At 37.2% G+C, this 15,423-nt stretch overlaps 1 protein-coding gene across 1 annotated transcript in view; it reads left to right on the top strand.

The window, feature by feature from the left end:
- Positions 1-1,652: 1,652 nt before the first annotated feature.
- LOC149129268 (tyrosine-protein kinase Btk-like) overlaps positions 1,653-15,423 on the top strand; it is a 117,123-nt gene continuing 103,352 nt past the window's right edge. Inside the window, exons 1-2 of the mRNA XM_089346642.1 lie at positions 1,653-1,709; positions 2,034-2,127. Coding sequence (XP_089202768.1) covers positions 1,653-1,709; positions 2,034-2,127 — 151 coding nt within the window. The remainder of the gene's footprint in view (positions 1,710-2,033; positions 2,128-15,423) is intronic.

Here is a 15,423-nt window from a genome sequence, read left to right as displayed (position 1 = left end):
GCTATAAGTGACAGGTCAGTGAGGGAGACATTCTTCATACAGCTGTGCTCTGTGATGGAGAGGATCCTCTAGAGAGCTATGATCTTGATTATGTACAGGGTGTTTGGGATAAATTTGATAGTTTGCATAAAAGGAAGAGAAAACAATATCTCATCTGAAAATAAAAGTATTTTTTTAAAAATCAAAAAATATTAACTAGATTATGGTTGAGAGATAACAGTTTACTCTGCCTCTGCAAGACCCTTGAAATTCTGTTTGCCAACAGGAAAAAAAAAATCCTTAATTAGCATAATGAACTAATTGTCAATTGTCAAGATAAATTAAAATTTACATTCAAGAACTTTATAAGAGAAAATGGATAATTATAACAGTTTATTTTTATGAAATTATTTTCTTATAACTTTCTTTTCATTGACTTCACTCTGTTTCTATTTTTATTATTTTTGTTATCCTTTCTTTACACCATCTCATACTATTCTTATTCTTTGTTTTATTTTGTCTTATATTACTTCATTCATCTTTGCCTTAATTGATATATATAAAAGACAAAGTTATTTTATTCTACACGAGTGGAAATGTAGAAAATAGAAGTTGAAAATGCACTGGGATTCATCAGGATTTTTTATTTAAAAATTTTAAAAAAACTTAACTGGTTCCACAGATTTCTCAGACTTTTAAAAGTTGAGATAGAAAAACATGGAGCTATGCTACAACTGTTTTGCGTCTGAGTGGAGTTCAAAAATTCTCTTGTTTTTATAGAGAGAGAACACGACTCAAATTAGTATCTGCTTTGGATGATCAGGTGATGAGGATTAGAAATTTTTGTAAGTTCCCTGTTACGTCCATTCTTTAATGTTATGTGACAATATGGTGCCATAAGCTATCAAAGTTATATATCATTTTATCTTTTACTTTTTACTTATTTCAGTCATTAGACTTCAGCCATGCTGGGGCACTGCCTTGGAAGGTTTAGTTGAAATAATGGACCATACTATTTATTTGAGTCTAAGCATTGTACTTATATCAATCTCTTTTTGCTAATCCACTAAGTTATGAGGACATAAACAAACCAATGTTGGATTTTGAAGCTGTTGTGAGGGACAAGCACAAACACAAAAACACAGACATATAGGTATATACATATATATGTGTACCAAATTCACTCAAGGCTTTAGTCAGCCTGTGATGAAAGTAGAGGACACTTGCCCAAGGTGTCACATAGTGGGACTGAACCTAGAATTACATAGTTAGGAAGCAAACTTCTTACTACAAACTTCGTACAACAATTAGTTGTACAACTACAACTGTAGGAGTTAGAGCTCCACATAGATTATCATTATCCAGTCAGCTTCCAGTATTGTAGTTAGTCAACTACTGTACTTAGTAGTGTTACTAATTATGATATACAGAGCATATGTAGAGGAAAATTACGATAAACATCATTATAAATAATGCAATAAAGTGTTCCCCTGATGATCCAAGTGTACTTAGAACATTCAGTGCTGAATTCCAAATAACTGCAATGGTGAAATCTATGTGGGAACTAAATATTTATATATGTGTGTATATATATATATACAGTACCATCTTGGGGCAGGAGTGAATTGTCAGAACTATTAGAATGCCTTGAGTATCTTTACCAGGATTCCACTATGTTGCAAATATTTGGGTCTGATTTCCAGAGAACTTCCTCCTTTCTTCTTACCAAAGTTAGTGGCCCTGAGAAAAGAGTCACGAGCACTTCCCTTCCCTCACTGACCAAGCAAGAAAAGAAAAAGAAACTTACTCCTTCAAATTTGTGGCCTCTGCCAATTTGAGGAATCGTGATGAATAGAGTTAATAGTAATTTTAGCTAAATCAGTATGGAAGATTTTTTGTATTTTGGCTGAAATCAACAAGTAAATGACATGAGCTGGTTTCATCAACTATATTCCCCACCTCCAAAATTTGTGCTAATATTAAAATGTTTTATTTTGCATTCCAATTTCCAATTTATGTCTGAATCATATATCTGTAATATTTGATCTTTACAGATTGTGTATGAAGAATGTGGAGAATGTTACACATTGTATATTGTTGCAGATACCAGTAAACAAAGAGAAACTTGGATATCTACTATACGACATGGTACGTACAGGCTGTTATGACTTATAAATTTGCCATGTGCCATGTGATATATAAGCTGGCTGTGTTTATCATGATGCAGCATATGTATAAGTTGTTTCTGTGCTTATGTTGAAAGATCAGTTGTTGTCATTATTTAAGATCCCAGAGTATTCATGATCAAGCAGAGCTATGATCAGTGATATTCTTCCCAAATCATAAACTTTTCACCTTTCTGCTTTTCAGACTTAAGTAAATGAGTGAAGAAAGTTCAAGATGGCTGCTGGATATTGGGCTGTTATTGGTCAATGCAGGTCACTCCTGACAACCCAGATATACCATCTTAAGCCTGACTACCCCATATGCTAGGACAGGGTGCTTAACTTCTGTTACCCACATAGACTACAGATTGGTCCATCCAGACCTTTCTGTCTAAAACATTTTCTGTAATCTTCTATGATTGTGTATATATATATATGTGTGTGTGTGTATTGCTTTCCTTTCTTTCTTTCCCTAGCACTGCCAAATCTTAATCTTACAATAAACTTGGTTATCCTCTCAATGATGTTGTTGCATGACTCCAAACAACACACTAGCACATCAGCACATACACATCCTCACACACCAGTCCCAAGTGTGCACTTACCAGACATGCTCACACATGCATAACTACAAGAGGTATGCATATACACATACAATCAAGATGTAAACATACATGCAACCATTCATGCAGTTACACATGCACACACACACGCACACACACACACACACAGACATACTCATATGTACACTCATACACACATGCCAAACACGTGCACACATACCTCCACACAGCAGATACTAACACGTGTATGTGCACATATGCACACACACAATGATGTATAGTCACAGGTGATACACACTTTCATGTATACATACACCAGATTCACACACCCAAGCACATACATTTGCATTAATGAACCTAATGCTCAGGTACACACACATTCACGCCAACAACTGGCATTGCTAACAATTCTCTTTTCATTCCTTAGACAGTAACATGCTGCTTATATCCTGTCCAACCACATGGTCCTAGAAGTACAGATTGGGATTTCTATCCCTATCTGATATCACTACTGTATCAGTAACAGTGCCAACAGCATCATGTGACATACCTTGACCAATAACAGCCCAATATCCAGTAGCCATCTTGAACTTTCTCCTTTTGGTTACCAAAGCTTAAAGAGCTAGGTTTGTTTTACAAGCCCATTAAACTTTAAGTTGCATGGAGCCAAATCAGACCATTATCAAATAATGTATGTAACTCCTGCCAAATGTGTTGCGTGCCACTTTCTTTTGTGTGTGTGTGTGTGTGTGTGTGGTTCAAATGTACAGAAAACAAAAGACAAAGACAGGTGAGGGAACAACAAGCAGGCGTACTAGTTTGATGTTTGGGAAGAATGGAAAAAGTCTTTGATGTTTCAAGCCTATGCTTTTCAACATAAAGGGATGAGAGGGAAAAAAATAGAGAGAGAGAGAAAATGTGTCAAGATTAACAGTTTAACATGATGATATGACCAGAAGAAAGAGGCTGAATGGAGGGGATATAACAGCGACCTGGCTGAACTGGGGTGTGTGTGTATCTGCGTGATTTCTATATATATATATAAATCATATATATATTAAAAAATTTTGTGTACATGTGAATAGAATAGTGCAACAAAGGTATAAACAGGCAAACAACTTGTGTCAGGTCAGATTATGACATTTATATATTTAAACATCGTCAAAACATTAGTGTAGAACTGAATGTTAGAGGAGTCCAGATCACAAGAGGTCAATAAAAGATCATTTGGGGTATGTTCATAATGGTTGTGGCATTCTCCTGGAACAGTTATGCAATAAGTCCAAATTATTGGTATTAGGTAAGTAGAATCCAAGACGGAATAAGTAGAAGAAAGAAGGTGTGGAGATGCATGGGTTGTACATTTCCCTACAATCAATCTACAGCTTTCATTAGTGTAGCAATCTATTCCATCATCTTGAAGATAGTGTTTTGCATTGATATACTTTTATTATATATTCCTATGTATTTTTCGATAAAAAACCTGAATGTGGATAAGTTAAATTTTGCTGCAGTACATTTTTGTTTCTTATTTAAAGTGTTTAAGCTTATTTCACTTTCATATGAAATAACATCTTCATCTATAATACATTGAAACATAAACCACAGCAAATTAAAGTTTCACAAACAATTCTGTGAGCTTCTTACATATTTATGTATTTTCTATTAATTTTAGATATTTTTTGATAGTTGGTGCCTGTATGTGGTTTGTGGACTTCTTAGAAATTACAGTCAAATCACACCCTATCACCTTAAAGAGTCATGAAATAATATAATTCTAGGTATAACCTAAAAAGACAGAGTGATCAAGGCTGGAATGACTCTAATCAAAGACATTCCAGCCATATGAAATTCGTGGTACTTGAGGCTGTAATCCCTCCTTTTTCATATGGTATTGATGAGTAACATGCCTCATAGTTTAAATTCTGTTTATAAGTTATTGATGATTAATTTTTTATGAAATTCTAAGAAAATGCAAAGTAGTTTTTAAAGCAAAGAAGTGAAAATGAATTATAAAAGATATAAGTAAAGGATATTTATTGTATGATGGCAGTTGGTTGTAATTCTGCCCCCAAAACTATACTTGATGATGTGTACAGATATATTTTCTGTTACTTATGTTTATAGTCCATATTTTTCTCGTGTGAAAGGATAGATATAGAAAGTACTGGGCCATTCCATAAATAATGCAGTTTTTTTCAATTGCATGAAATGAAAGTCAGAAGGGGATGGGATAAACTACCTGCATCAACTTGCTATAAAAGCAGGTAGTAATTTTACCTTGCACTTATTCTTAGTGCAAATTTTGAGAGTGCAGTTTCATTTTAAACAGTTATTTTTTCAAAGCTATAATGGAAGTGACAAAGGAGCATATTAAGCATATTTTGCTCTATGGGTTCAATAAAGGCAACAACACAATGGAAAGTGTGAGAAATATTAATGCAGTATATGGGGATCGGACAATAAGTGTAAGCCAGTGTCAGCGGTGGTTCCAGAAATTCTGAGCCCAAAACTACAGCCAAGAAGATGAGCCTCGTCCTGGAAGATCTGTAGAGCTCAACGAGACATCCTGCAAACCTTGGTGGAACAAAATCTCATCATAACTGTTGAGGAACTAGCAGAGAAGCTTGGATTTGGTCATTCAACCATTCATCAACATCTGCATGCCATTGGAAAAGTCAGCAAATTGGGTCAATGGGTTCCTCACAAACTTTCCCAGTATAATCTCATGCAGAGAGTGAATGTGGGCTCTTCATTGCTGTCACATCTCACAAATGAACCTTTTTTTGGACTGAATAGTGACTGGTAACAAGAAATGGGTTCTTCAAAAAATGTCAAGCACTGAAGATAGTGGGTAGGGAAACGAGAAACACTGGCACCCCAGGCTAAATAAGGTTTTCACCCACATAAGGTGTTGTTATCTGTTTGGTGGGATATGAAAGTTTTAATCCACTTTGAACCAGGGCTGTGGAGTTGGAGTCAGAGTTGGAGTCGGAAGCAATTAAGGGGTAGCTAGTGTCAGAGTCAGTAAGACTATACCGACTCTGACTCACAATACCTTTATTCTTTAATATAAACCAGTTATAACATATAGGCCTACTCAAAGTACAAGCATATTCATATGCTTTATGAGATATGTAGACCACAATCACTTAATTACATAAAGAGGAATCAGAGTCAGAGGTGCCAATAGTAGAGGAGTCAGAGTCAAAGATTTGTTTCAACTCCACAGCCCTGCTTTGAACTTTTAAAACCAAACAATAATTTTGAAAAATAAAAGAAGTATAAAAAAACGCATTATTTATGGGATGACCCAATAGAATATTTTAATTGGCTGAAATGAGAAAAAATATGGAAGTAGTAAGGGATGATTAATGAATGAAAAATACATACCTTATGATGAAATTTGCATGTAATCAGTGTTGTAATCCTGCCAGCTGCAGTTGTAGTGTTCAGATAGTATTAATATTTGGGTGCTTCTGACTTTATGTTCTGATTTCAAATGCCACGAGGGTTGACTTTGCCTTTCATGCTTTTGGGGTTGATAAGATAAGTACCAGTTGAACACTGGGGTCTGTGTAATCAACTTACTCCTCTCCTGAAATTGCAAGCTTTGCACCAAACTTTGAAATCAATATTTGGATGTTTTTAATATGTCAGTTTGTTGCTATTCTGTAATTTTCCATGACTCCTGAAGAAGGAACATAGCATGTTGAATTGAATGAGAAAGTCTCTTGAAATGTGTCCTGTATTTCCTTTGGTAGATGATTTGACACTCTGTGCTGTCCTAGATACTCTTTACTCTTTTACTTGTTTCAGTCATTTGACTGCGGCCATGCTGGAGCACCACCTTTATAGTTGAGCAAATCGACCCCCAAAGCTTATTCTTTGTAAGCCTAGTACTTAATCTATCGGTCTCTTTTGCCGAACTGCTAAGTTATGGGGACGTAAACACACCAGCATTGGTTGTCAAGCGATGCTGGGGGGACAAAAAGACACACAAACACATACACACACACACACACACACATATACATATACGGCGGGCTTCTTCCAATTTCTGTCTACCAGATCCACTCAGGGCTTTGGTCGGCCTGAAGCTATAGTAGAAGACACCTGCCCAAGGTGCCACGCAGTGGGACTGAACCCGGGACCATGTGGTTGGTAAGCAAGCTACTTACCACACAGCCACTCCTGCGTCTATGGTTATTATTTGGTTATTGTTAAATGGTTATTATGGTTATTATTAGATGGTTATTATTTTCTGTTAATCTTTGATAAAATCAACTGAAATTGAAATATTGGTTTCAAATTTTGGCACAAGGCCAACAATTTTGGGGGAAGGGGTAAATCAGTTACATTGACCCAAGTACTCAACCGGTACTTATTTTTATTGATCCTAAAAGGATGAAAGGCAAAGTCAACCTTGGTGGAATTTGATCTCAGAACATAAAGATAGACAAAATTCTGCTAAGTATTTTACCTGACACACTAACGATTTTGCCAGCTCACCACCTTAAATGAAATTGAAATACTGAAAGTAGCAAATTGAGTGGGAATAGAAAAGTGGAAATGAATGGGCAAGAAATGAAATTTTTTATAATTTCTCTGTTTGTATTATCAGTGACAGCAAACCTGATGCTTGTGCAGGTAAATAGTGCTTGTTCTTGTGGATGGCTGCAATATTTCATTGTCAGAAGTATTTCTAAATGAGAACTTCCTTGTCAACAATATTTCTTTGTAGTATGTTTATATATGTGTGTGTGTATGTATTTTTATTAATATTTAGCAGAAGTAAAAGAGTGACTTAAGGTCTGAGAGTTTCATGCGTTGAAGGGCCAATGCATGAAACTCTCAGACCTTGAGTCACTCTGTTACTTCTAAATATTAATAAAAAGATACATATACTTATATTTTGTGTTCTATTTTTCCTGTTTGCATCAATATACCTATATATATATATATATATGTATTCAACCCTGGAAATCCTGTGGATACATTAGAGAAGGCAACATATAGTTACCCATGTATATTTACCATCTCTTCAGTAAATATTAACCAATCTTTTCAAATGCTTGCCCTTACAATTTGTTGTCATTGCCAGTGGACAATATAGGAAGGTGTACTCCAGAAGTGTCTTCACTGTAATGACTTGTTGTATATGGCACCTCTTAGAATAAGTTCTAGCCTCAGATCTGTCTTTGATCTGCTACCTTCGAATACAAATCTTGTGGAGTGGAGTAAATCAGCTAACCCTGACTGCCCACTCTGCCAGGGTAGACAAAACAGCTAAAGATATTCTTAGCTGATGCAGAGTAGCACTAGCCCAAGGAAGATACAAATAGAGGTACAGTCAAGTGCTTAAGGAGATTATACATGTGATAAGTACAGCTAAAGCAAAATCCATTGCACCCAAATCTCCGACAATATTATACACACAAATCATGGCCAGGAACAGCTGTGCAATGTAGGGGATGGAGTCTTCTGGGTGGGACTGATAACTGGGAGTGCACAGCAGACCTCCCAAGATCATCAAAACAACCTGGAATCATCAAGAAGAGTGGCTTGAGACTGGATATTCTATTCCATTCTAATTCACCATGCCATTTGAAAGTAGAATAGAAGTAGCACGTGTTCAAGACCAACAAATTCGCCAGTTTGGTCAACAACCTAAAGGAAGCCAGCCTCCAAGCCAATTCTCACCTTAGAGGTTGGAGCCAGAGGCTTTTTGGGCAAATCTGCTTACAGTCTGAGAGAGGTGTTCCCACTGAATCTGCTTGAGGAGGAACAAAAACCAACCTCCATGATATTAGAAGGCAATATGTGTGTATTTTAATGTATGCTAAGGGAAGTAACTCTAAGTGAGTTGTGGTGGTAGTGTTGATGGCAGCATTGACACAATTTCAACTCACAAGTCTCTGATGTCCAAGTAGCTAAAAAGTATAAGCAGAAGGGTACTTAGGTGTTATGACTTGAATGTGGCTTGACCCTGTTAGAGTGTAAGATGTTAAGGGTCAAACCACTTGCTTGAGGAGATTTCTTTTCAGAAGACCTTCTGCTATTCAGCTCTCCCAAGAGTTTTTTTTACCAGTCTTCTCAAATGTTTGTCCTTATGGTTTATTGTCACCGCCATTGCTAATTTGATAGGGAATTGTTCTTTAATTAAAGTAAATAGTAACTCTTCACCAACAGAAGCAAAAGTGATGTCTGGAATAAACAGTTTTTTTGCAATGAGAGCCTTCAGTTATAATTTTTGTCTTAATGATGTTTCCTTGAATGTCTTGTGTAACTAAACGTGTACCATTGCACATGCCATTAGCTTGGTCAATTGTATGTAGTAGGATAATTATAGCATTAGTCTTTAATTTTAACCCATTAATGCATAGCATTCAGAAAAATGGACGCAGGAAAAATTACTATTGCTTGTTAAGTAAACTACCTATTGAGCTTATTTTTGGTATGGTCTGCCTCTAAACTAGTGCTCTATGAGTGAGCAGGCACTGCATACAAACAAACCAACTATACATATGTACAAAACAAGTAATAGAAATTTTTCCTGCATCCATTTTTCTGGTCGCTATGCATTAATGGATTAATTGTGTGCTGGCAAATCTGAAACAGTGTATTTAAGTTCTCTGTAATGAATTCTGAAGTCATTTTGATGTGAAAATGGTTTCTATATATCAGCAATCATTGTCTCTGTCTTCAAAACCCCTGATGACGCTTTTTTCACTTTTTCTGGTTTTGTTTACTTTTTGAGTGTTGTTCATGTATTGCTTTGCATTGATAGACATGGCCTATAAATAGGTGTTAATCTGTCAGAATGGAGGTTCGTTACATAGCTGTAAATACTCATCTCCAATTTCATTAATAGCTCTTAATATTGTCTTTGTTCTTCTCTCTCTCTTTCTCTCTCTCTCTCTCTCTCTCTCTCTCTCTCTCTCTCTCTCTCTCTCTCTCTCTCTCTCTCTCTGAGAGTATTTCAAAGTCAGTTATTTTTTCTTATCAAGGACATATTTCACTGAAACAATCCCTGACCACTGCAACAATGATCATGAAGATTGTGCCTGCTATTTATCATAGTAGTAGTAGTAGTAGTAGTAGTAGTAGTAGTAGTAGGGCAGTGATCAGTTGTCATAGCCTGTAATGTAGTTTGGCTAGCAGGCAGCATGGTGTTTGTTGGAATGTTGCTAATTGTGAAACCACATGCTTTTGTTTATACTGTTTGGAAAAAATATATATATTTCACCTCTTTTTTGAATCAAGTTTCATTCATTATCATTCTTCTGATGTTCAACAAATGTTGCTTGTTGGCATAATTATTCAAGTGTGTGTGTGCACAAGTCAGTCAGTCAATTAGTCTCTCCCCTCCTTCCTCAGCATTGATTTCTAACTGAGATCCAAGTCTTCTTCACTAGAATTGCAACATCTACAGGGTATTGTTGTATGTATGTATGTATATGTGCAAATCTGGATGTTTTGTTTTATGTATGTATTCTCATGTATATAGTTGCATGTCTAGACATGCTCATTTTTACAGTTCCAGTGATGGCTTGGATATTTCGTCTTTGAATCAGCTTTCTCTTTTCTGGTTTTGATAAACCTAATTTCTCATGATTGGTACTTAGGTAGTGTGTTACATATTTCAGTGCCCTAATAATTATAGGTATAAACCTGAACTTGTAATCTAGATAGAGTAACTGTGGATTTCTCAATAACTCAGGGTAGATATTTTCCTTTTCACTGATCTTTAGCTTTACGTTAACATCCACTGGGCAGCTGATTTCCACAGCTATACACAGTTTCTCTTTTCTATCCCAAATCACTATGTCAGCTCTATTATGTTTGCATTTTATTGAGGGTTTTCACTGGGGCATTCCTCCAGTACTCTTCTTTATTATGAGTGGCTATGGCTTCTACCATATTGTGGGTTCTTATTTCTTTGGCCTCGGGGTTATCTTTCTGATGGATCTCATTATTACAGTGTCTTAGCTACAACATCATTTCTCATCGGTTGATAATACCGTTATAATATTTTTGGACAACTGCTTATGATGTGGGTGATATCTTTGGTGTTAACTCCACAAAGTGTGCATCGGTTATCACATTTTACTGCTTTTCCTGTGTTTCTTTCCCTTTTGTGCATCAGTTATTCTGTTGATATTTCCTGCTCCTGGATTGCATGCACATACCCTTCAAAGTGGGAGGTAGTAATCTGGTTGCTGGTCCATGATAGACTGCTTTGATAATGAATATTACTATCATCCCAGAGCTTTCTACTAACATATACATGCATGGTCTTCTGCTGATATACACTCATCCTTTCATCTGATTATACATTGTGGTAGAATCTTGCGACTTCTTGAGGCATGTATTTAAAGTTATCAGACAAGGAGTGTTGCTGAAGGAGCTGGTTTCCAAATATCATGATGTTATCAGCCTTATGTATGCAAACTTAGCCAAGGGATGCATTTCAACATTTGGTGATTAAAAGATGTTGCTGAAGGGATATGATGCGACATTCAGAGGCAGTCTGGATTAATGTTAAGCCTCTGCCCCCTTGTTTTTGTTTTAGGTAGAGGTAGTCTATGTCACTGTCAGTATGGAAATTATGTGTGCTGGTTAATATCTTCTGGGTTTTCACATCAATGGCTCGGACCTCATCAAGCATCCAATCAAGTGGCCCAAATACTGGTATGAATACTGGCACTGCAAACACTTTGTGGGCCACTGTTTTACTGAATGCAGAGAGTTCCGAGGTCTGTATTTTCTTTATTCAGCTATAATATTCTTTAGTGACACATATTTTGTATGTGTGTCTGTCTGTCCATCCATCCATTCATCCTAGGTATGTCATTAAATTGCATCAAGTGGTGTGGCTCCAGTTTGAAAGTTGTGGGGTGTGTGTAGCCACCCTTTAATTACCATTGCTCCCAGGTCGTTTTAAACCAGGAATGGTAGTATCTCTATGGTCCCATCTATGGGTTTAATAAATTTTCCATGGGTAGAGGAAGCTCCTGTTATTTTCGACAGCCATGAGAAAGGTAGCTCTTCTAGGAGAAAGATACTCTGACATAAACTTTGCAGTCAAAATAACACCAGTCATCTGACAATGCTTGTCAATGGAACCTACTATTGCAACCAAGAGAATGGCAAAAGTGTTGTACAAGCTTTTGACACTTAAACCCAATGATGTATGGATGTCTCATTATTAATTTCATTTCTTGGTCCATTTTGTATTTTATAAAGTCCCCCCACACATGCAAGATTGAAAGTACATCAGAGTAATCAAGCTGAATGTGAGGAGACAATTGTGTGTGTGTGTGTGTGTGCATGCATGCATATTTGTTCATTCATACTCTTCTGTTTTTAATTATCTAAATTCTTCCTCTGAGGAAGGAGCTGGTTGTAATGTACTCCTCAAACTATCTGATGTGGCATACCAGCTGTTTTTTTTCCAATGTGCCTGGGACCAATAATGTTTCTGAGTAATATTAATTTATACCAGAAACAATATATATAATGAATATAATAAAAGTTGACAATTTTTTTTATCTTATATTTATTTTGTAAATAAATAATACAATATTATATAAGCATTTTATAATGTTTCTTTCTTTTCTGGAAACTCGCCACATACCAGCAGCTAATGGCTTGCGGACTGGCACCGGTCCATGGACCACCACTTTGAATAGCACTGATGTAGACAACAAAAACAATGTCATATTTTGGACTTGAGGAAAGTCTCACATGTATGTATACATGTTCATACCCAATGGCAAATCTCCAGTTTTGGATTGGAGTTGAGGGGACATAGAGTCATCCCTTAATTATCATTACTCCCAGTTCCATTTTGACCTGGAATGGTAGTATCTACCAGGTCCCATCTATGAGTTAAATAGGTTTCCCAGGGCTCCTGTTATTTTTAACAAAGCCTTGAGGAAGGCTGTTCCAGGAGAAAGATACTCTAACATAAAACTTGAAGTCACAATAGTACCAGTCATCTTTAAGTGTTTGTCATGGGCATCTACTATGGCAACTGAAAGAGTGACAAAAGTATTGCACAAGCAGGGCCGGCCTTAGGAGGTGCAGGGCCCAACTGGGAACAATTTGGGTAGGCCACCCCCCACCCACCCCACCTCAGAGTTATTTTTTTCTTCATTTTGTTTTCAGGTGCTATCAACTAACCTCGCCTCCTAATATACTGCAGAGGACTTTTTTCCCCTTTGTGACATATTAGGTAATCAGAATAGTGGCTTTTTGTATGTTTAATACCTGCTATTTCTAGTATACTAAACAGCCACGTTAAGAATGGGCTACCTTTCAGTTTATTTAAAATAGAGTATAATGTGTGTGTGTGTGTATGTATGTATGTATATGTGTGTGTGTGTGTGAATGTATATATGTATGTGTGTGTATATGCTGTATATGTGTGTATGTATATATATATATATATATATATATATATATATATAGCACCATGTTGGTGTCATATAAAAGCATCCAGTCCATACTGTAAAGTGGTGGTGTTAGGAAGGGCATCCAGCCACAAAAAAACATGTCAAACCAGACAAGTGCTAGACATAGCCCCTGGTTTGTTGACCACAGTCAAACCATCTAACCCATGTCAGCATGGAAAATGGAAGTTAAATGACGATGATGCATACATATACATACACATATTATGTGTATATTTATATGTGTATGTGTATATTTATATGTGTATGTATATATATATATATATATATATATATATATATATATATATCATCATCATCATCATCATCATCATCATCATTTAACGTCCGCTTTCCATGCTAGCATAGGTTGGACGATTTGACTAAGGACTGGTGAACCAGATAGCTACACCAGGCTTCAATCTGATTTGGCAGTTTCTACAGCTGGATGCCCTTCCTAACACCAACCACTCCGAGAGTGTAGTGGGTGCTTTTACGTGCTACCAGCACGAAGGCCAGTCAGGCGGTACTGGCAACGGCCATGCTCAAAATGGTGTATTTTACGTGCCACCTGCACAGGAGCCAGTCCAGTGGCACTGGCAACGATCTCGCTCGAATGTCTTTACACATGCCACCGGCACAAGTGCCAGGAAGGCAATGCTGAGCACAGGTGCCATCACGATTTCACTTTCGCTTGCCCCAACAGGTCTTTGCAAGCTGAGTTTCGTGTCCAATGAAGGAGACGACATTGGCATGGGTGCCAGCCATCGAATTTAGTTCAATTTTGATTTCACTTGCCTCAACAGGTCTTCATAAACAGAGTTTAGTGTCCAATAAAGGAAAGGTATGCATAAGTGGGCTGGCTACACCCATGGCAGAGGCCTTGGATTTAGGTCTCACTTGGCTTGCCGGGTCTTCTCACGCACAGCATATTTCCAAAGGTCTCGGTCAGAAGTCTTCACCTCGGTGAGGCCCAATGTTCGAAGGTGGTGCCTCACCACCTTATCCCAGGTCTTCCTGGGCCTACCTCTTCCACAGGTTCCCTCAACTGCTAGGGTGTGGCACTTTTTCACACAGCTATCCTCATCCATTCTCGCCACATGTTCATACCAGCGCAATCGTCTCTCTTGCACACCACAACTGATGCTTCTTAGGTTCAACTTTTCTCTCAAGGTACTTACACTCTGTCGAGTATGCACACTGACATTACACATCCATTGGAGCATACTGGCTTCATTCCTTTCGAACTTACACATGTCCTCAGCAATCATGGCCTATGTTTCACTGCCATGTAGCATGGCTGTTCGTACACATGTCATACAGTCTGACTTTTACTCTGAGAGAGAGACCCTTTATCACCAGCAGAGGTAAGAGCTCTTTGAACTTTGCCCAGGCTATTCTTATTCTAGTAGCTACACTTTCAGTGCACCCTCCCCCACTACTAACTTGGTCACCTAGATAGCGGAAGCTATCAACTACATCTAGTTTTTCTCCCTGGAATGTGGCAGAAGTTGTTTTCTGCACATTTTCAGTGTTTATTGCTCCTGAACATCTGCCACATACAAAAACTAACTTCCTAGTTAACCTTCCTTTGATATTGCTGCACCTCTTATGTGTCCATAGCTTGCACTGGGTACATCTTATAGAGTTTCTACCTACGCCTTTTCTACAGATCGAGCAGGGCCATCTACCTGAAGGGGTTTGTGTTTTTTCTACCTTCCTACTTATTAGGACTTTGGTTTTAGCTAGGTTGACTCGAAGGCCCTTCGATTCTAGTCCTGCATGCTGTGTGTGTGTGTATACAGGGGTTGGACAAAATAATGGAAACACCTAGCATCATAGCATCATAATTTTGAAATATCTACAAAACTGTCAAAAGCTTGTTTATTTTTATGTTTTTTGATTTATTATTAGTGTTGCTTAATATTTTTTGCTAAAATTGCTGTTTCTTTTCAGATATCATCAGAAAAAGGTAATTAGAATTCATTAAAATGACAGAGCTATCAGACTTTCAAAGAGTTCAAATTGTTGGTGCTTGTATGACAGGCGCTAGCATAACGAAAACAGCTGAAATGTTTGGTGTATTAAGAAGTACTGTCTCAAAAGTAATGACAGCCTTTGAGAAAGTGGGAAAAACCTCCTCGTCAAAACAAAACTTCAGAAGAAAACCAAAACTTTCAGATAGGGACCGTCAGACTCTTATACACGAATTGTTAGAAAGAATCACAAAAGTACAGCTCTCAAAATTACTGCAGAGCT

Source organism: Octopus bimaculoides, unplaced genomic scaffold (assembly GCF_046866305.1).
Source record: "Octopus bimaculoides isolate indiv1 unplaced genomic scaffold, ASM4686630v1 contig87, whole genome shotgun sequence".
Taxonomy (NCBI): domain Eukaryota; kingdom Metazoa; phylum Mollusca; class Cephalopoda; order Octopoda; family Octopodidae; genus Octopus; species Octopus bimaculoides.
The sequence above is the reverse complement of the archived record's forward strand: the minus strand, read 5'-3'. Positions and strand labels throughout refer to the sequence as shown.